The 23,518-nt window shown below is 49.4% G+C and overlaps 1 protein-coding gene across 2 annotated transcripts in view; it reads right to left on the reverse strand.

Annotated features, from left to right (window-relative positions):
* Nucleotides 1–23,518, reverse strand: part of LOC144822502 (solute carrier family 13 member 2-like) — a 375,313-nt gene that overhangs the window by 149,674 nt on the left and 202,121 nt on the right. For both annotated transcript variants that reach the window (XM_078680117.1, XM_078680118.1), the window contains exon 4: nt 8,206–8,564. In XM_078680117.1, the coding sequence (XP_078536243.1) occupies nt 8,206–8,564 (359 nt within the window). The remainder of the gene's footprint in view (nt 1–8,205; nt 8,565–23,518) is intronic.

Here is a 23,518-nt window from a genome sequence, read left to right on the forward strand (position 1 = left end):
GACCCTGAGCAAAATGTAAATTATGCTGCTGTAATTCACGTAATTTAGTGAATTTTTAATTAAACTTGTTTTGCGAAATACTCAACATTATGTCATTATGCCACGTTGCGTAATTTTGCCCTGCTACTTCATATTAATCTCCCACCTTAACCTAAGCTCCAGCATTTTTTGCTCCTACAAGTTAATTAAAGGAATCTGACCTGAATTGCCTCCAAGATGTTTTTTAGCCTGAAGAAACCTTAGGACCCTTAAAATAAGTTTGACGTTAAATTCTGTCATCTGAACTTTTTAATTTTTTTAAAGATTTTTAGAACAATCTCCTAATGCAGGTCTAAAAAAAAACAAAAACGAATGACCCCTTATACCCTGGCAGTTTTTTCCTAGGGTGTTGGGATCATTATTTTTTTCCTCTCCCCCAGCGACATTTTTTTAATGGCGATAACGAACAGGAAATAAACAAACATTGCACCATCCACCTTAAATAGGGTGGGTCGTGTAATGTCCTTACTCTGACGGCCCTTGCTCCTTTGGGCTGTCGAATGACATTTTCCGTCAATGGAGCGCCCGTTGTTTTTATCAATGGGAAACGTATTGTCTGTCTGTCTCTAAATATGGCAGGGGGACGAAGGGTGAAGTGGACAGGGTACTCCGTCACCTTTGCGATGGAGTACCCTGTCTGCCAATCACTAAATCGGACCCCAACTTTTCTTTTCCCGTAGCTGCATGTTTCATGTTAATACTTTGATTATTTGACTAATTTATGAACGTGGAAACACTTAAAATAAAGAGGGAAATAGTTTTTGCCAAAATGGTAATTATTGTCCACCTATTTCTTAGGATTTGAATGGTAAATTATTTAATTCTAGACTGCCAGCTAGACTAAGCACTGATATGTGCAGGGAATGGACCTGGGCGTGAGTCAGAGTAGGTGCCATATGAATGTCAAGTGAGAAGGAAGGAGAAAATTCTTGTTAATTTCCAAAAGAATTTGCACCTTCATGGCAGCCAGGGAAACAGTGGCAGCTTCACCGCTAAGGCGGATGAGAGTCACACCACAGGCAAAATAAAATTATAGTAAGACAATGTTAGTATAATTTTATTTTTAAGTTCTAGCCCTGTAGGTGTGGGGCAGGGCTGGGTGGCCCAGAGAGCAGAGGGAGGAGTGGTGGGCACTTTCTAAGTGCACATGACACTTTGGCCGGCCGCCTTGGGCCGGCCAAACAGTCCTTCGCACTTAGCATGTTCTTCACCCCCCTGTATTGCACAGCCAGGTGGAGAACATGCAAATGCTCCCATTACCTGTCTGAGCACTGAACCAAGCCGCTCAGACCAATCATGATGCTGGTGTCATGCTGAGGACAGCAGCTTCGTGATTGGCTTAGGGGAGTCTGGGAGCCTGTGTGCTTTCTGCATCGACTGAGGACAGAGGAGAACCAGCAACTGGCAGGTAAGCGAAAGATTATTTAATTTTTTCTTTCCTAGTTATACCTACTCCCTGTCCCACCACTACTGCTTTGTAGCAGCCGCTACTGCAAGGAAAGGTTCACACATTATTTCATTAGGCAACAGGTAACAGAAAAAACTCAAACAAACTACCCTAGCAAGGAAACACCATCCTTCCATGTTAAACATGGCTATAAACAGGGGTTTCATCATTAACAAATAAATCACAAGGAAAAACATAAAAGCCCAAGTGGCCCTATGAAAAACCTTAGTTGTCAAACACAAATTTATGATTGAAGCAGTCATATTCACATAAAACCCATACCAGTCAATATAATTTGGCAGATGCCCCTCTCTATTCAATTATGTTCATCCTATTAAAACACAACATGCCTCCATTTACTTCAACAGAGAGAAAATATTTGCAAACCTGTATCACTCCCTTAAGTGGTTTATCCATTATTCACTTTACAGGACTCTCCCTCTGGTAAACCAAACTTCACCCTTATTCACGAGTCAACAGGATGACCGGGATGAGATGCTTTGTGGTTATCATGTCTGATTTCCACATAAGGTGACACTGCCTTGGGAGGGGTAGGGAAATGTTGGGCATCATAGGTTGCAGTGTGACCACCCTGCACACATCACTGATGAAACCTCATCCAGGGCATTGCGTGTCCAGATCCTGAGGCCCTATCTATTAGGAGTAAAGGCAGAGGCAGTCTAGACGCACAACCAACATCGTGAGGGACTTATATTAATTATATCAGAGAGAGACACTCACAAATGTGCCCTGGAGCGGAGGAAAAAGGGGGACACGATAGAAATATACAACTTCATAAAGGGTTGATTCACAAAATATTGTATCCACTAAAGGTTAAAAAGTGTTGGTTGTGGATGCAAATGACAGAACTTGATAAATAGAGTCCAGATTTGTGGATAGTTATGCTCCTAGATGGAACCTACAACTTCAGATAAACCACAGGCATGGAGCAAGTTCTACATTTATTGGTTTATTGCTAAGGAAGAAAACCTGTGATACATAGTTATTAGTTTATGGATATTCATCAACATTCCCAATGAATTTCACATCCAATCTGCACACTGATGGCCTGATTCCCACAGGTAAACTTACACATTTGCATAAATGTACACTTTATATGATGGACCCAATGGAGACCAAGGCCGCCACCCTGACATATAAAAAAGTGCTCTATCACTCCCCTAATCAAAAAGATCCTCTCCGGGCATCATGGGAGACAGAAGTGGGGCTACTTGAGGACGATGATTGGGCAGAGGCGGTACAAAGCCCCAAGGAAGTCGCAATTAGAGTCAGGTTCCGTCTGGTACAGCTGCGCATATTACACAGGTCATATGCCTCTAGATCACTGATATATAAACTGGGATATGGGATGTCTGGGTACTGTGTTAGGGTATGTGGAGAAATTGGTACCTTTTTTCATATTTTGTGGGATTGTAAATATATACATGAACACTAGAAGGAAGTGGCGTAATTCATGTCAAAATTCACGGGGATGACAATTACAGTTGACTCATGCTGGATGCTTCTGTGCATCATAGGGGAAGATAATAGCCAAACTATTCAACTATTTGGCTGAAGGTAGCTGCGATGGTGGCAAAACGAAATATAGCCCAAAATTGGTGTGCAAGGGCAGAGATAGTGGTTTATAAATCCACAGGTTGTCCACACAAATGGGATAAAATATGGGGAGAATGGCAGAAATACTGTGGATACTAGCTGGGGTAGAGAGCTAGGTGGGAGGGCTATTTCAGATTAGATGAAAGCTTTCTAAGAGTTCATATGGGGTCCACTTAGTTGGGCATGATCTTGGGTGGGTTGATAATAACAATGATGTGCTATGTACAATCTTTGAATATGATATTTCTGTGTACTATCCTGAGCTGGTATAATAACAATGTATTTTTTTAAATGTACACTGTAAGATATTCACAAAACTGCATTTTAATAGTAAGTTTACCAGTATGGAGACTCCGAAGTCGGGGCAGAGAACGCTGCACATAAAATGATAGACTTGCATAAAATTCCAACAGCTGGATGTCCAGCACGATAAAGATGGTTGCTGGATTATGGTCAAGGGTCGTCTGATGGGGAAACTTTGCACCTTCATAGCGGTATACGCCCCGAACACTGGACAGATGATTTTCTTAAAAACACTAAAAGGGAAAATACTAGATTTTGTGGAGGGGCCGTTGGTACTCATGTGCGACTTCAACTTGACCTGGCAGAAAGACCTAGATAGCACACACCCACATCGCTCGGAAATGGGCTCCTTCTCCACTGACACTCAACAACACTTCCACGACATTGGCCATTTGGACGCCTGGCATGCTCTTTACCCCCATTCTCGAGACTACACCTTTTATTCTCATGTCCACCATACATATTCCCGACTTGATTATATTTTCATTAGCCAATCCTTAATCGGCGTCTTACAAGAGGCTAAAATGTTCCTTCTTTCAGTGTCAGATCACAGCCTACTTTCAATATGTTTGTCCTGGAGTGATAATTCCTCGCCTACTCCCAGGTGGTACTTCCCGGCCTCGCTTATGCGGGACAAGGAATCCTGCACTAAGCTAAGAGAAACCATTACTGAATTTTTTGACATTAATAAACCGAAGGATACCTCGGAGTATACCATCTGGGACACGTTTAAAGCAATCTTTCGAGGGAACTGCATTGCCCTTATCTCGGCGCTAAATGAGCAACGCACCAGTGAGAAGGAATAGCTGGAGAAGGAAGTGGCTTCTGTTGAACGTGCCCACAAATTGAATCCCACAAGGCAGACTCTTCGCAATCTGACAGCGATCAGGGGTAAACTTCAAGTTATTTATAACAATAGGGCAGAATTCACTCTCCTCAAACTGCAACACTTATCTTACTCCCAGGGCAACAAGATTGGCAAACACCTTGCTAGGCAGCTTAAAGACAAACGAGAGAGAGAGTACATTGGTGGTATACAGGGATCCGATGGAGAGCTCACAGATAGAGATGAGGAAAAAGCTGAGATCTTTGGCTCATTTTTTAAAACCCAATATACCAGGGTTCGATTAGATTCAGACGCCAAACTGGATTACCTTCGGACACTACACTTCCCTCAGGTCTCCCCTGAATGGAATGATTTACCCACCGCCCCATCACCTCCGAAAACGTCAACGCTGCTATTAGAGCCCTTAAGCCCCACAAAGCCCCGGGACCAGACGGATACATCGCCCTGTTATATAAAACTTTTGTCCCTGACATCAGCCCATATCTCACACGGCTCTTTAATAAGATGGCTGAAAAGGGCGAGATCACCAACGCGAAACTTTACTCCTCCATAAAGCGATCGAACGATCTCATGCCTGATCTTATACACCCATACCAATCGGGGTTTATTAAAGGTCGACAAACACATGATAATTCCCGCCCAATTGTACATCTAATAAAAAAGGCCACAGACGTCAATTCCCTGCTGTATTGGTAGGGCTAGACACTGAGAAAGCCTTCGAAAGGGTGGATTGGGCATTCTTATTTAATACCCTCACGGCCTTCGAATTTGCACCTAAATTTCTTACTATGATTCAAGATAATTACTTTCAACCCCGATCTAAAGTTGCGGTCAGGGGAGTACACTCACCCTCCTTTTTCCACTCTAGAGGCACCAGACAGGGGTGCCCTCTTTCACCCCTACTCTTCGCCCTTAGCATTGAGCCATTGGCGATGGCAATTAGAGCCAAGCCTGACATCCAACGGATACCATTCAGTGGGGACTCACACAAAATTTCTCTTTTTGCGGATGATGTCCTCTTGTCACTCTCCGACCCTGCCGCATCTCTTCCACCTTTACAATCAGAACTTGAGCGGTTTGAAGCGGTAGCTGACTTTAAAATAAATCTTGGCAAATCGTATATCCTTAACCTTACACTTCCGCACACCGAACTCCGCAGGCTCCTGTCTCTCACTTCCCTACAATGGACCACTTCCTCTATACAATACCTGGGAGTCCAACTAACACCTAGGGTAGAGGGGCCCATTCTTACTCGTATCCAAATTGAACTCACAAAGTGGAAACCTCTTTTTCTGTCTTGGCTGGATACACGCTGTAAAAATGACACTCCTTCCTAAGCTCCTTTACTTATTTCAGGCCCTACCCATTGAATTAGAAAGGGACTCCTTTCAGTGAGTTAAAACCATGATTCTGCACTTCATATGGCAAGGGGGACACGCCCGCTTCTCTTTCTCCATACTGGGTCGCTCACAAGCGGAAGGTGGAGTGGGACTCCTAGATATAGCACTATATTATAAAGCTGCGCAACTGAGAGTACTGGCTGAGTGGTCAAAACGGGAATCAGATAAACATTGGTTACATATGGATCGCAGTGTGACGAGGAGGACTATCTGGGATTTGGCTTGGAGCCCCAAAAAGGACAGACCCAAGAATGCATACATTAGCACCGCTACACGCACCAACTTGAAAGTGTGGGATTAAGTTGCGGGAGATAACAGGGGGACCTTTTTTCCCCTCGCCATTTACACCCATTCATTTTAACCCCACATTCCCGCCGGGCTTACATGAGGGACCTTTTGACGCTTGGAGGGAGGGAAGGAGGAGGGAGGGAGCGGGACTATGGCCTAGAGAATACAGAACGATACCACTACAATCAGTTAATGCACTGGGCCCTTACACCATAGGTGCGAGAGTCGGCTACCCGTCCTCCTACAAGACTTGAGTCCTTCCTCACCAAGGCCACTTCTATGAAAGGGGTGATTTCATTTATATTTAACTTCCTACTCACTACCACACTCTCTCCCCGACCACGATATATGTATATGTGGGAGGGAATACTACAGCACGGTATCTCTGAAGACAAATGGGCGCGTCTATGGACCAACATCACAAGATTCAATCACTCCATAGAACTCCGGGATGGTCATCTTAAGACCATGATGGACTGGTATCTCCATCCGTCCAGGCTTAAGCAGATCTTTCCCAACCCTTCCGATAGATGCTGGAGGGGTTGCGGGCTTCTGGGGGACTTTCAGCACATCTGGTGGGACTGCCCGACTATACACCCCTTGTGGGAAGAAATCAATGCACCCATCAAAGACATGTTGAGATACCCCATTCCAAACACCATGGCAGGTGTCCTCTTGGGACTTCATCTTGGAGCACCGGACCCGAGCAGATAAGGCAATCATGTGGCTCTGTCTGGGTGCGGCGAAGGTCACCCTGGAAGCCGCCTGGAAGAGGAGGGAAGCTCCAGCAATTTCCCTTTGGCTTTCTTGATTATGGAAATAACTCAGCCTGTAACAAATGCCGGATATTTTTAGGGATAATTACAAGAATTTCGAATTTAAATGGGCCCATTAGTTACCTTCTTCTCACGTGGATTACCATCGGCTGTCTGTCCTTCTTCCGTCAGAGCCCTTCATCTCTTTCAATTCGGAGTTACCTTCTATTACCACAAGTTGAATAAGCTGGATTGATGTTGCAGCCACCATTGTAGGGGAGGGGGAAGGGTGTGAGTTTAAAAAAATGTTTTTATGTATTATTCCTTGGTTGGGAGTTGTTTTTTTATATGACTTTAGTATGCTCCATGTAGCACCTTCCGGTTGGAAAGTTTTGGGGTATTACCGTCACAAAAGGATGATGGCACACCCACTTACATCGTTGATTTCACATAAGGATTATATAGGCCTGCCACAAGCCCCACTACTATCAGAAACTGTACCCTTCATTTAATCAGTTCAATGATATTGGGGCCGGGTCACTATCTAGCACTCTGTAACTATGTACAACTTTCGTTGAAACCTGCAACATTCCCTGTGTGTTGTGAAATGATGGTAATAACATACGATGTACTATGAAATATTTTCAATAAAAATATGTTTGAAGAAAATGATAGACTTGTCCTATCTTTTTATGTGAGTCCTTCTCCTCACTCCTAAACATACTATTAAAATGCAGTTTTGTGAATACCGAAAATCGTAAACTGACACAAACGTGTAAAGTAAATCTTTGTGAATCAGGCCCTTTATTTTGATGCAAAATTCTAGTGTCAATTTTGTGTGAAAAACACCAACTCATCCATATTTTCCATGGGTGTAGAGGAGGGAAACATCCATCTAAAAAAACAAATATGGTGCTGGTGAAGAAAATAAAGAGTTCATTAACAGCCAGTTTAAAATCCCCAAATGTATAAGGTTAAGAACAGGAAAATAAATTTACACTTTTACGGGACTTATGTGCAGATATGTTGTTGCGATTTGTTTAAATTCCATAAAATAAGTTATTTTGCATACATTGTAGGTGTAAGCCTGAGATTGAAGAAATTGCTACTTACTTTGTGACTCAGATCCCGAGAAGATACTACAGCACAAAAGTTAAGCATATTAAGGCAGAAGAGTACTCTTAGTAGCGGAGGCCACCATAAATAATAGAAAAGACAACAAATGCAACCAATGGAGCCAAACAGAGTCAACAAATCCAACACGACCACCAATACACAAATGAAAATAATGCCTAAAAAGCATACGTATATCTGAATACCATGTCACTGTTTCAAGAATATGGAGGAAAAAAGACTGGATGCATTTATTTCCCCCCAAATTATCTATCCTACTGTAATGGCAGAAAGACTCGGGCAGTCCTCCCTGCACAACATAGCTTAATAATACAATACAATTGAAATTGGGATGAAGCTGGGGGCAAGCAAGGATTCTTACGTGCAGTTACTCACTTGTTTTCTGGTCTTCACCAAGCTCTGGCATCTGCACAATTCTCTCCTGCAGCTCTATTGATTGCTTCCCTTTCAGAGGATTGTCCCCTGGTGCGGGTTCGAATTGGACCTCGCAGGCAAGGTTGGTCTGGGCGGGGCTTTTTTCCTGCAGGTCAAAGGCTTGGTTCACTTTCCCGTTCAGCTCATTGCTTTTCTGAGCTTTCAGCATCTCCTGGGCCTTCTGTTCATTCAGCTTCTTCTCTGAGGTGTGCAGTTGATCCAGGACAGCCTGCGCTATGGGCACCATCATGGCCGTGGTGGCAGTGTTGCTGATCCACATGGAGAGGAAAGCAGTGACCAGCATGAAGCCCAGCATTAGGCTGCAACCAGAAAACACGATGTGTTAGCTTCAGAAGCCAGAACTTGACAGAGGAGATATGCTCAGCATAAGATAGCAGGGAGATAGGAAGAGGTATCAAAGTCATCCATTGCCTTTGGTAGAGTCAGACCAGGTCCCAGTAGGAGGGTCACTGGGACAGGTCCACTCAGGGGAGTTCCTCCTCTGTTCAAGGCCCAACCACAGATAGAAATATTTCTATTGTGATTATAAGCTTCTCTTCTGGCTGTAGATACAATCTTTACCTAATCACTATTTTCCCAGGAGAATGAGCAGAACTTGTTTTTTAAATTGCAACTTTTGGAGAAATCAACTGTGATGTGTGCTGTTTTGCTTTCACCTAACCATTTTCGTGGTGTGCATTTCGAAATAAAGTCCAAATGATCTATTGTGAGAAGACCACACCAGGGTCAAACATAGCGTTAATGTCCCTCTGGGCTGGTCACCCCCTCGCACCCTCGCACGCCGCCGCTCGCAGCTGGGTCCTGTGACCCCGTGTCTCCGCTGCTGGTGCTCGTGAGCCTGTGTCTCCGCTGCTGGTGCTCGTGAGCCTGTGTCTCCGCTGTTGGCGCTCTTACCCCACCTGCGCCGCGTCTGTGGTTTAGTATCCGACTGTTTCTCTTCCCCCCGTGTGTTCTGTGCTCCCTTGCATTTTTCAGTCCCCGTGTTGTCTCACTCGTTCCTCCGTATCTCCGTTGCTTGACCCCCTGTGCAGCTTCTGCTCCCTGTTTTATTCTCTGTTTCCCCCGTGTTTGTACTACTGTACCCCTGTGACTTGGCCCCTGCCGCGCTTCCCGCCACCTCCCCGCTCCCCGCCGCTGCCCCCTGCGGCCCCGCCACTCCCCTCGTCAGCCCTTCCCATTCGCCACCCCGCTCCCGCCTCCCAGCTGCCCCTCCCTCCCACTGACTGGGCCATATAGGTCGAGGTGAGCAAGGTAGCGGGCAGTGACCACTGTCCCTCTGGGCTGGTCGCACCCTCGCACGCCGCCGCTCGCAGCTGGGTCCTGTGACCCCGTGTCTCCGCTGCTGGTGCTCGTGAGCCTGTGTCTCCGCTGCTGGTGCTCGTGAGCCTGTGTCTCCGCTGTTGGCGCTCTTACCCCACCTGCGCCGCGTCTGTGGTTTAGTATCCGACTGTTTCTCTTCCCCCCCGTGTGTTCTGTGCTCCCTTGCATTTTTCAGTCCCCGTGTTGTCTCACTCGTTCCTCTGTATCTCCGTTGCTTGACCCCCTGTGCAGCTTCTGCTCCCTGTTTTATTCTCTGTTTCCCCCGTGTTTGTACTACTGTACCCCTGTGACTCGGCCCCTGCCGCGCTTCCCGCCACCTCCCCGCTCCCCGCCGCTGCCCCCTGCGGCCCCGCCCCTCCCCTCGTCAGCCCTTCCCATTCGCCGCCCGCTCCCGCCTCCCAGCTGCCCCTCCCTCCCACTGACTGGGCCATATAGGTCGAGGTGAGCAAGGTAGCGGGCAGTGACCACTGTCCCTCTGGGCTGGTCACCCCCTCGCACCCTCGCACGCCGCCGCTCGCAGCTGGGTCCTGTGACCCCGTGTCTCCGCTGCTGGTGCTCGTGAGCCTGTGTCTCCGCTGCTGGTGCTCGTGAGCCTGTGTCTCCGCTGTTGGCGCTCTTACCCCACCTGCGCCGCGTCTGTGGTTTAGTATCCGACTGTTTCTCTTCCCCCCCGTGTGTTCTGTGCTCCCTTGCATTTTTCAGTCCCCGTGTTGTCTCACTCGTTCCTCTGTATCTCCGTTGCTTGACCCCCTGTGCAGCTTCTGCTCCCTGTTTTATTCTCTGTTTCCCCCGTGTTTGTACTACTGTACCCCTGTGACTCGGCCCCTGCCGCGCTTCCCGCCACCTCCCCGCTCCCCGCCGCTGCCCCCTGCGGCCCCGCCCCTCCCCTCGTCAGCCCTTCCCATTCGCCGCCCGCTCCCGCCTCCCAGCTGCCCCTCCCTCCCACTGACTGGGCCATATAGGTCGAGGTGAGCAAGGTAGCGGGCAGTGACCACTGTCCCTCTGGGCTGGTCACCCCCTCGCACCCTCGCACGCCGCCGCTCGCAGCTGGGTCCTGTGACCCCGTGTCTCCGCTGCTGGTGCTCGTGAGCCTGTGTCTCCGCTGCTGGTGCTCGTGAGCCTGTGTCTCCGCTGTTGGCGCTCTTACCCCACCTGCGCCGCGTCTGTGGTTTAGTATCCGACTGTTTCTCTTCCCCCCCCGTGTGTTCTGTGCTCCCTTGCATTTTTCAGTCCCCGTGTTGTCTCACTCGTTCCTCTGTATCTCCGTTGCTTGACCCCCTGTGCAGCTTCTGCTCCCTGTTTTATTCTCTGTTTCCCCCGTGTTTGTACTACTGTACCCCTGTGACTCGGCCCCTGCCGCGCTTCCCGCCACCTCCCGGCTCCCCGCCGCTGCCCCCTGCGGCCCCGCCCCTCCCCTCGTCAGCCCTTCCCATTCGCCGCCCCGCTCCCGCCTCCCAGCTGCCCCTCCCTCCCACTGACTGGGCCATATAGGTCGAGGTGAGCAAGGTAGCGGGCAGTGACCACTGTCCCTCTGGGTTGGTCACCCCCTTGCACCCTCGCACGCCGCCGCTCGCAGCTGGGTCCTGTGACCCCGTGTCTCCGCTGCTGGTGCTCGTGAGCCTGTGTCTCCGCTGCTGGTGCTCGTGAGCCTGTGTCTCCGCTGTTGGCGCTCTTACCCCACCTGCGCCGCGTCTGTGGTTTAGTATCCGACTGTTTCTCTTCCCCCCCGTGTGTTCTGTGCTCCCTTGCATTTTTCAGTCCCCGTGTTGTCTCACTCGTTCCTCTGTATCTCCGTTGCTTGACCCCCTGTGCAGCTTCTGCTCCCTGTTTTATTCTCTGTTTCCCCCGTGTTTGTACTACTGTACCCCTGTGACTTGGCCCCTGCCGCGCTTCCCGCCACATCCCCGCTCCCCGCCGCTGCCCCCTGCGGCCCCGCCCCTCCCCTCGTCAGCCCTTCCCATTCGCCGCCCCGCTCCCACCTCCCAGCTGCCCCTCCCTCGCTCCGCCCGCCCACTCTCCACATATGGAAGAGCGATCAACGCGCAGCGTGCACGCGCAGCGGGCGCGCCGATTGTGCGCCGAAGGCGCGCCAAAGGTAAGCCCGTCTGCGCCCGTCCGCGCCTGGACCGCGCCCAGTGCCAGGACCCCTGGCCCCCGCAGACCCCAGCCCACCCGCCGGACGTACGACGCCGCCACCCTCAACGCACTCAACGCCTGCCGAACCCCTGGATGCTACCGAGCCACCCCGAGACGCAACCATGGGCCCTTCATCTGCCAGGCCTGCAAGTTCTCCTGCACCCAGACCTGCACGGCACCAGCACCCACCAAGCCGAACTCCAGCAGCAGCCACCTGAAGTGCATCCTGCTCAACACCCGCTCCGTCCACAGACACGCCGTCGAGCTCTGGAACCTGCTCGACACCACAACCCCAGACGTCGCCTTCCTCACGGAAACCTGGATGAACGCCTCCTCAGCGCCCGACATCGCCATCGCCATCCCGGACGGCTACAAAATCATCCGGAGAGACCGCGTCAACCAGACAGGAGGAGGCATCGCCATCATTCACAGGAACACCATCCGCATCACGACCAACACCGACGACACCATCGCACCCGCCGAACACCTGCACTTCCAGATCCACGTCAACCCCAAGACCACTCTCAGAGGCACCCTCATCTACAGACCCCCGGGACCACGCACACAATTCAGCGAGGACATCGCCGACTTCATCAGCCCGCTCGCCCTCCCCTCAGCCGACTACATCCTCCTCGGGGACCTCAACTTCCACCTGGAGAACAACGACGACCGCAACACCACCACCGTGCTGGAAAACCTCGCAAACCTGGGACTCAAGCAACTGGTGACCACCCCACCCACCTCGCCGGACACACACTTGACGCCGTCTTCTCATCCAGCAAAGACATCGCCTTCAGCCACGCCACAGGACTCCACTGGACGGACCACAGCTGCGTCCACTTCACCTTCAGAAGAACGACGACCCACCACCACCAGCAACAGGTTGCCCGAAGAAGCTGGAACAAGATCACAGCCGACCAGCTCACCGCCTCCCTGAGTCAGCACCCTCCCGCCAGCTCAGCGAACCCCAGCCAGGCCGCCGACAACCTCACGAAGTGGATCAGCAACTGCGCGGACGAACTCGCCCCTCTGAGGACCCCGCCCAGCAGACCCGGCAGCAAGAAAGCCCCATGGTTCACCGACGAACTCAAGAGCTCCAAGAAGAACTGCCGAGCCCTCGAGAAAGTCTGGAGAAGGGAACCTACACCGGACAACATGACCAGCCTCAAGCTTGCCACCCGGAAGCACCACCAACTGATCCGCGCCACCAAGAAAACTGCATTTAAGGACCGACTAGACAACAACGCACACAACTGCAAGGAACTCTTCAACATCGTGAAAGAGCTCTCCAACCCCAACGCCGGTAACAACGACATCACCCCATCGCAAGACCTCTGCAACTCCCTCGCCTCCTACTTCCACAACAAGATCGCGGACATACACAACAGCTTCAGTAGTCAACCATCGCACACAACGACCACAGCAACGCCACCCACCACCACCCTCCGCGCCTGGACTCCGATCAGCACCGAAGACACCGTCCGCATGATGAACTCCATCCACTCCGGATCTCTGACCGACCCCTGCCCTCACCACGTCTTCAACAAGGCCGACGCTGTCATCGCACCCCACCTGCGGGACATCATCAACACCTCCTTCGACACCGCCACCTTACCGGAGAGCTGGAAGCACGCCGAACTCAGCGCTCTACTTAAGAAACCAACAGCGGACCCCACCGAACTCAAGAACTACCGCCCCATCTCGCTCCTCCCGTTTCCAGCCAAAGTCATCGAGAAGACCGTCAACAAACAGCTGGCCGCCTTCCTCGAGACGAATGGATCCCTCGACCCCTCACAGTCTGGCTTCCGAGCCAACCACAGCACCGAGACCGCCCTGATCGCTGCCACCGATGACATCCGAGCCCTGATGGACAACGGAGAAACAGCGGCCCTCATCCTCCTAGACCTCTCCGCGGCATTCGACACTGTCTGTCACCGCACCCTAGTGCAGCGCCTCAGCAACGTCGGAATTCAGGAGAAGGCACTGGAATGGATCGTCTCCTTCCTCGACGGAAGAACACAGAGAGTCCGCCTACCACCGTACAAGTCAGAGGCCACCGAAGTCATCTGCGGCGTCCCTCAAGGATCCTCGCTGAGCCCCACCCTCTTCAACGTCTACATGAGCCCCCTCGCGCCCATCGCACGCCAACACAACCTCAACATCATCTCCTACGCCGATGACACCCAGCTGATCCTCTCACTGACCAACGACCCCGCCGCTTCCAGAGCCAACCTTCACGAAGGGATAAAAGATGTAGCCGAAAGGATGTCGACCAGCCGCCTGAAACTGAACTCAGACAAGACGGAAGTCCTCATCCTGGGCTCCTCGCCCTCCGCCTGGGATGACTCCTGGTGGCCCCCCGCCCTGGGCACCGCACCCACACCGACAGACCACGCACGCAACCTGGGCTTCATCCTGGACTCCTCCCTCTCCATGACCAGACAAGTAAACGCCGTCTCCTCGTCATGCTTCAACATCCTGCGCATGCTACGAAAGATCTTCCGGTGGATCCCCACCGAGACCAGGAAGACGGTCACCCAGGCCCTCGTCACCAGCCGACTGGACTACGGCAACGCCCTCTACGCCGGAACCACCGCCAAGCTCCAGAAGAGACTCCAGCGGATCCAGAACGCCTCAGCCAGACTCATCCTCGACATCCCCCGACGCAGCCACATCTCCGGACATCTGAGAGACCTGCACTGGCTCCCCGTCAACAAGAGAATCACCTTCTGTCTCCTCACCCACGCACACAAAGCCCTACACGACCAAGGCCCGAGCTACCTCAACAACCGCATCAACTTCTACGCTCCCAAACGCCACCTCCGATCAGCCAGTCACGCCCTCGCCGCCGTCCCCCGCATCCGAAGATCGACAACAGGAGGAAGGTCCTTCTCCCACCTGGCTGCCAAGACCTGGAACTCCCTCCCGACCGACCTGCGCCTGACCCAGGACCACCTCTCCTTCAGGAAGAAGCTCAAGACCTGGCTGTTCGAGCAGTAGCAGCACCCCCCCCCCAAGCGCCTTGAGACCCTCCGGGTAAGTAGTGCGCTATATAAATGTCCATGATTGATTGAATGTTTAGGAGCCTCGCCGCCCCCCACCAAATTGGTGTCATGTTGCATCATTTGGCATATACTCCTTTTAGTGCTGACTCTGCAATGCTCTACGGTTCCCCAAGGGGCTCTTTTTTTGTTCAGCCCGACAGTCCACGTTCTTAGACTCAGTGTGTTGAGTAACTTGGCCGAAGACATAGGTAAGTAAAACTTAAATACAACTAAAGAACCCCCGAAAAAAATATTCAATACCTTGGCATTTTTGTTAAGTTTAAAACCAATGGTGATCTTGAGGACATAATGTTAAATAGGATCTAATGTTTGTACTTAGTGTAGTCATTTTATAACAAGAGATCATATGAACCTTATATCGGACCAGCACTTCAGGAGATTTGGTTCAGACAAGGGGAGGATAGTTTGCTGAACCGTCCCCCAACCCCCTATTCCCCTCTACTTGGATGTGCCGTTATCACTTACACAATTCACTCAAAAGAAGCAGTGTATATTGCATCACCCTTAATTAAAAGAAAAGACAGAATACTCCCACCATAAGATAATTACAAAACACGACAGTGATGTATCAGAAACAATTAAGTGAGGCATTTTTTTCTATCCTAGAAAACTAGGGAAATTCTTATTTATGTCTTAATGGTGGTTTACTTTACTTTATTATATAAATAAATTGTGTGTAAAGTATACCAAATATGTTTGGCATCTAGATGTTGAGTTCAATAAAAAAAAGAAGCATCATCATCGGGTTGTGCTCCACATTGGGTAGGGTGTGTCCTGCCTGATTATAGAGCTCTTTTTGGAGAAATATATTTTTTTTAATTCAAAGGATTCCACCGTTAAGGGACATTTCATATGTTTCTTTTTGAGATAGTGCTTTTGTAAGTAATTTAAAATTATCCGTGGTTAGATTTTAAGGAGTTTATTATTTTTTATTTTGCTCTATCTACACTAAGGTTAAAATCAATGTATGGTCTTGTTTAAAATTATAATCCCACAAATCCACAACTAGGAATAGGTTGACATGTTTCTGCCTTTGTGTCCTCACTGGCAATTGGCATTCGACTGGTTATCTGTTACTGGTGTACCCTAATCTAAATGTATTGCTGTGTCGTTATTTAGAGAGATGTAAGTAGCAGAGCTCAACGTTCTATGACAAACTTACATACAACATCAATAGCACACCTCTACAGATAAAAGTATGGTTTCTCTGGAGTGCTTTTGACTTGTAAAATACAGAATGGCATCTAATCATATTTGAAATGTCCCAAGTATGAACCTCAGTTGGTGCTCTTTCGTGTTTATGAAAAACAAACTTGTCATCACCCGTGGGCACAGCAAACACTTGCTTCATTATGATTGTGAGGATAGATCAAGGAATTAATTAACATGCAAGTACATTTTTCTTTAGTGATATACACGCTTATAATGAGCATGGAGGGTCGGCTTTCCCTAACCCCGAAATTCTGGGCCCAATTGGGAAAAGGCACTAGTGGCATCATCGTCACACTCTCTAGAAAGGGCCAGAAGCCTACAGGCAACAGTCACTGAGAAGTATATGGCCAAGCGCAATCCCTCTCTCGGTCGGTAGATCGTCCATGAGCACGTGTCCCTCAAGAGGATACACAAGCTTTATGCCTAAGGTGTCTTTATACTCCTGTACCATCCGATGCCAACACCAAACAACACAATGATTAGCCCATTTCATCGAAAAAGTCATAATGAGAATTATCTAACTTGGGCGATTTTAGAAACAGTTTAAAACCATCAAAACATTTATGATAGACGTTTTGAAAAATAACAACGATTAGTATCCATGCTAAAATAACAGTAACCAGTTGGTTTCATAGCACACTCTACTCAGTCAAATGCCTCTACGCTTTGATTAACAGGTGTTACATGTGGCTTAGTTAAGACAGCTTTTGCTTTTTACACATGGGAGTCTTTAAATTCCTAGGTGATATGGCTCACTTTTTAAAACCTGGAAAAGTTAGGTGAGGTGCTCCTGTTTCCTTTTTAAGAAGTGGCTGCTGTACCCCCATTGCTGTGCTACCTTTCGTACAAGGCTTAAATAGTTATGTGCCCTAGATTCTATGTTTATCTCTGCACAACTCGAATAACTGTGGACTCTGAGCACAACCACAGGATGCTTTTGAGTGTCACAGGAGGTCTGCTCTAAGAATCTGCTGTCTCATAGTGGTAAATCCCAAACACACCCGTTCTCTCTCTCCAGCAATAGACACCCTTCACTAGTTCACTTCTACACACCACCTATATCTAATATCAATGTAGAAGAATGTTTTGAAGTCTTTCAATTTTTCCAGGACTCCCAACACTCTTTAAGGCTAGCAAGCTCTACAGCGCTGGCGCAAACATTGGTTGAGCTTCTCTACAAACCTCCAAATCAACAGCAGTCATTCATTCCACACGTGTGGAGGTTTCCTGTCTGCCTCAAGCATTCACATAGTAGGGAGGGTTTGTACAACTCTGCCTCCTGATAAAATCCCAATCAGTCTCTACACTTCTCTGCAGATAAAACTAGGGTGGTGTGAAATTAGCGTAACTTGTTTTTTCCTTAATCAGCGTGAAATGACACATAATTACACAAAAAGCAAAAACGACAGTTGGTGCTATAAGGTAGCAAGAAATGCGTCTTCGCATCCATTTTGACTGTGATTATGCATTTTGCGCTAAAAAAAAGCCCAAAAGACACAAGCACAGAAAACAGCAAAACTCATGGTCTGGTGGTTTACGTTGTTGTAATGAGCTCACGCTAACGTTTTGCTGCAAACAAAGTAAATTTATGCTACGTAGCCTAATTGCATAATTGTCAGAGTGTAATGCGAAATTATGTGAGACTACGCATACATAAGGGGAATTGCACCCCGTCTTATATAAAACTACATCTCACGTGCAAAGCTGGTCAAACAAAGGAACAATATCTTGGGCAAATGGAGCAAAGACAATCATGTTGCAAGAGGAACAAAAGAGAGCGGCAACTGCAAGCTTGGGGCACGGAGCTACCAGACGTCGATGGTCATGAGGATGCTGTTGAGTACTGTGCATCATGCCACACCGGGTGACGCTACCTGCTGGACGCTGTATCACACACAGAGACAGTTGGCCAAGTCTCGCCTACCGTAGTGAGGCATATACCCTTCTGACGTTGCCTCGGCTAAGTCTGTGTTACTATGTCCAATTGATCAAAGCCCATTTCAGCACCCCTATACCATTCATCCTATGATTATGATAAAAATCTAAGTAAAGTCATGGTTTATGTGTAAAGGAAACCATTTATTTCATCTTAAGAACTCATGCCATAGCAGGAGGAAAGGTCAGAAGTGTCCATGACTTCACATGTCTTGTCACTGCTGATGGGTTCTTCTTCTGCTAGCTGAAACGTCACAAAATATGGTCCACCACACAAGCAGTATCCTTGGTGTGGAGTCAGTTGAATTTATGGCTTTGGTGGGCAAATAACCCCTACAGGGAGTCGCAGAGGAGATGGGGTGATCAGTGGCACATGTGAAAGACATAGGGAACATAAACATGAATAAAAGAAATAAATATGCATAAGATGGGCTACGCCTGAAAAGGGTAGGACCTTATGTAAAATGTGTATAATATGCAATGGATAGAAACTTGTATAAGACAGGAAGCGTGTAAGACTGTGTACACATTCACAGGACAGAACAAGGAGTAATATAAATGTACTCAAATAATTCTCTCCGTGTATATGTGTGCAAAATGGCTTGGTATATGTGCAAAGGACATAAACGTGAAAGATGAGTTAAATGTGGAAATGTAAGAAGCTTGTCAGGGTATATGTTTTAAGGATGGAAGAGTGTATGACTGGGAAATATAAATAAAGAAAAGCAGACGATACTGTAAGGCTGGGTTATGTTTGCAGAGGAAAGACAATTTTGTAAACGGGATTTGTGCAGGGGCATAAAGTGTGTGTAAAATCGAATATATGTGACAATAAAATAAATATATGTAGGATGAAGCACTTGTGCAGAGGGCAGAAGTGTGTTTAAAACAGGATACATATGAAAATGAAAGAGGCACAAGTAAGATGTGGCACTTGCAGAGAAAAGTGTGCGTAAGATTCAGCACTTTTGCAAAGGACAGAAGTGTGTACGATGAGATAAGATGTGGCAATTGTGCTGAGAGACGGAATTGTGTTTAAGATTGGGTAAGATGTGGCACTTCTGTAGACAACAGAAGCATATGTAAGCTGGAGTACAAATGAAAATGAAAGAAACATGTAAGATGTGGAAATTGAGCAGAGGACAGAAGAGTGCGCACGAATTGGTAAGATGTGGCACTTGTACTCCTACGGAAGTGTGTATGTGGGCAGTGGCAGTGTCCCTACCGCTTCTCTGCTATAGCGCTCGCCAGTGCGTGGGTGATTGCAACCTGTGCGCTGTGCGCTTCATTTTGGTGTGTAACTTTTAACTTTACTTTTAAAACCACATTGTCCTGACCTGGCAGTGTTCCCAACGCTTCACTGCAGCGTTCGTCAGTGTGTGGGTGATTGCTACCTGTGCGCTGCGCGCTCTACCGGGCGGGTGATATTTTAAACATTTAATTTTAAAATTGCATTTGTCCTGACCTGGCATAGCGGTGTGACAGCGCGCACAAGCCTCACTGCGCTCTTGCTGATCCCGCCATTTGTAATCTGCTCGGCTGAGCTTCAATAGCTGGGAGACATTTTACCATCACTTAGCAACGGAGTGCTGGACTCGTCCCTCCCTCCCGCCTCGTTCTGACGCCGGTGACTAGCACCGTTCGAGCAGAGGGCGTGGAGGGTCCGAGCCAGCACTTCCGGAAGCTGCCTGCAGCGCTCTAGCTGTTGGGCGCTGGGGGGGGATATAAGGCACTGGAGCCTGCTCCTTCGCGTGGTAAGTGGGCATTGGCAGTGTCCCTACCGCTTCTCTGCTATAGCGCTCGCCAGTGCGTGGGTGATTGCAACCTGTGCGCTGTGCGCTTCATTTTGGTGTGTAACTTTTAACTTTACTTTTAAAACCACATTGTCCTGACCTGGCAGTGTTCCCAACGCTTCACTGCAGCGTTCGTCAGTGTGTGGGTGATTGCTACCTGTGCGCTGCGCGCTCTACCGGGCGGGTGATATTTTAAACATTTAATTTTAAAATTGCATTTGTCCTGACCTGGCATAGCGGTGTGACAGCGCGCACAAGCCTCACTGCGCTCTTGCTGATCCCGCCATTTGGAATCTGCTCGGCTGAGCTTCAATAGCTGGGAGACATTTTACCATCACTTAGCAACGGAGTGCTGGACTCGTCCCTCCCTCCCGCCTCGTTCTGACGCCGGTGACTAGCACCGTTCGAGCAGAGGGCGTGGAGGGTCCGAGCCAGCACTTCCGGAAGCTGCCTGCAGCGCTCTAGCTGTTGGGCGCTGGGGGGGATATAAGGCGGATGTGTTGCAGGCAGCGCAGCGGACGAGCGCAGCGGGCGCGACGAAGGCGCGCCGGAGTTGCGCCTGAGTTAAGCCCGTCTGCGCCCGTCCGCGGCCTGGTCCTCCTGCAGCACATATTCGCTGGAGTCGAGAGGAACTACTTCTCCTCCGCCATGGCCATCTGGCACCTTGCTTACATGGCATGGAGGCGGATAAGAGCGTGGATTGCAATTACTGCGGCTTCACCTTCTGCTCAGGGCAAACCAAAACTAGTGCCCACCATCCTTTGATGTGTGGTCTGTTGAATGTCCGCTCCTTGCGAAAGCACTGTCTCGACATCCATGACCTCCTTGCTGGAAAGCGATGGGACCTACTCTTCCTCACAGAGACATGGCTGGACTCGGATTCCATGCCAGAAATTATTGAGGCCATCCCAGAGGGTTACTGTCTTCAAAGATTAGACAGACTTAGAGGGAGAGGTGGGGGTATCGCCATAGTGGCGAAACAGGAATACCAGTGCCAGCTGGAACGCACCACTATTGAAGGTAGTGAAGCAGGTGCCTTTTCCATTTCACTGAATGGCAAATCCACCTTAAGAGGCTTCCTGATTTACCGCCCACCGGGCTCCCCCACAGCTTTCATTGAGAAACTAGTGGAAGCAGTTACCGAAGCCGCTCTGAGCACTGATAGGTATCTAGTCTTAGGTGATTTGAACCTACATCTGGATACCCTAACACATAAGACAGTTAACGATCTTTGTCTTACAATGGCTAATTTACAATTCGAGCAGAAGGTGCAGCATCCCACCCACAATTTGGGTCATCTTCTTGACCCAATCTTTGCAAATTGGAGTCAAGTGGAAGCATGCGCACCGGTCCCCATCCCATGGACAGACCACCACCTTATTCCCTTTACTATAGGGAGTCAAGAACCTGCTCCGACTGACCCTCCAGCCGATAAACACCCTAGGCGGAGATGGGCAGCATTCTCCCAATCCGCATTCAATCTGGCTTTAACTGCCAAAGGTCATCCAGGCGGAATAGGTGTGGTAGACATCAACTCCGACCTAGACCAACGTATTACAGAGGCCTTGGATCTGGTTGCTCCACTTGGTGCGGCCAAATTGGGGGGCCGAGCAAAAAGATCTGCTGTCTGGTTCAATGCTGATATGCAAGTGGCAAAAGCAGCGTGCAAAAAGGCTGAAAGACAATGGAGAGTAGCATATTCCGCCTCCGCTAAAGTAGAGTATACTAACTGTAGGCGTAGCTACCATAAACTGCTACGGAAGGGCAAAACGGCGTACTTCTGCGCTAGGATTGAAGGAGCTGAGCAGTCCACTAAAGAGCTCTTTTCAATCTACAAGTCCATCACCATAGGCAAGTCTGCTGCATGCCCCTTGAAACTCTGCACGGTGGAGGGCTGTGACCGTGTTGCAGAGTTTTTCACTAACAAGGTCACTCACCTCTACAATTCCTTTCCTCGGCAGGCACTAAACGCTCCCACATGGGGGAAGGGTGTCAAAACGATGGGAGTACGACAGCTTACCTCTTTTTGCACCCCGCCCACAGAAGAGCTAATCCGTATCTGCGGGTCAATTAAATCTGGCTCTCCAAGAGACCCGACGACCCCTAGTCGGCTTAAGGGTAGCTTGCAGGTGCTTGAACCTTATGTTCGCAATCTACTCGATTCCTCTTTTTTGTCCCAGAGTGTCCCCAAGGCTTGGAAGCGGGCAGTTGTACTCCCCCTGCAAAAAAAGGCCAATGTGAATTTCGAGAAATTCGACAATCTCCGCCCCATCTCTCTTTTGCCTTACATGGCTAAAATAGCGGAGAAAATTGCTAACACTCAATTGATGCAGTTCGTGGAGGAGGCATCGCTACTCCACGACTCGCAATTTGGCTTCCGTCCCCGCCACTCAACGGAATCTGCACTTCTTGCGGCGGTGGAGGCACTCCGACAGGGTGTGGATGAGGGCCAGACTATGGCGCTGATCCTACTCGACTTAAGTGCAGCATTCGACACTGTAGCACATACCATCTTGCTACAGTGTCTGAGTGAAGGTGGGGTCACATGCGCTGTGCTTGGCTGGATCAAGTCCTTCCTGTCTGACAGGTGCTTCCAAGTCAGGATGGGAGAATGCTATTCGAGGGAGATCGAGTTGGGCCAGGGCGTACCACAGGGTTCGTCCCTGAGCCCGACCTTATTCAATATCTACGTCTCCCCTTTAGCAGCCATCGCGGAGGGCCACGGTCTCCACCTGGTGTCTTACGCCGACGACACGCAGTTGGTCGTCTCCCTGTCTCGTTCCCCCGGCCTTGCGGCGGACATCTTCAGGAACTGCATGCAAGATCTCGCAGCCTGGATGTCCGCACACTGTTTAAAACTGAACGGTAGCAAGACCGAGGTGATCGTGGTGGGGGGCGGGCCCTCTGCGTGGTCGCCTGCGTGGTGGCCACCCTGCTTAGGCGAGGCCCCCACTCCCAGTCTGGAGGCCAAGAATCTTGGCATGTGGCTTGACAAGGACCTTGCCTTTGGCCCGCAGGTTGGCCGGGTGACGGGGGTGTGTTTCGGTGTCCTGAGAACTTTGAGGAAGGTTTTAGATCTGCTTCCCATTTCGGCTCGTAGGACGCTGGTGCACGCCCTGGTCACCTCGCGCTTAGACTACGGGAACCTGCTCTATCTGGGGGCTTCAGGCAAGGTCATGGGTCGCCTCCAGGTGCTCCAAAATGCCGCAGCACGGCTCGTGCTTAGACTCCCGAGAAGGTCACCTTCTAAACCCGCTCTCCAAGCCCTCCATTGGCTCCCGATGGAGAAGAGAGTTGAGTTTAAGGCCCTCTCAACGTGCCATCGCATTCTGAGCGGCAAAGCCCCTGTGCCGCTCCAGAGTTTGGTGTCCCACTATGAGCCTACCCGCAATTTACGGTCCTCACAGACGGGACTACTGGTGGTGCCCAGAGTTAGGAAGGCACGGATGGGGGGGAGATCTTTCAGATACCGTGCTCCCAAATGCTGGAATGTCTTGCCCCCAGACCTGCGTCTTGAGCCATCAGAGGCCCTGTTCAGGAAAAAATTAAAAACTCACCTTTTTAGCAGGTAACTCCTGGGGGAGGGGGGGATGGCAACTGCTCACTTACCATAGCGCAGGGACACGCCCTTGGGCGTCACCAGGCGCTTTATAAATGTCCAAATAAATAAATAAATATGAGACAGGATACATATGAAAATGAAAGAAAGTCATTAGATGTTGTTTAAAATATCGATTTTTTAAATTAGCGTGATGTATTTTAGTTTATATTTTAAATGTTTTATTTTTTTTA

The sequence above is a fragment of the Lissotriton helveticus genome, chromosome 3_1 (genome assembly GCF_964261635.1).
Source record: "Lissotriton helveticus chromosome 3_1, aLisHel1.1, whole genome shotgun sequence".
NCBI classification, from domain to species: domain Eukaryota; kingdom Metazoa; phylum Chordata; class Amphibia; order Caudata; family Salamandridae; genus Lissotriton; species Lissotriton helveticus.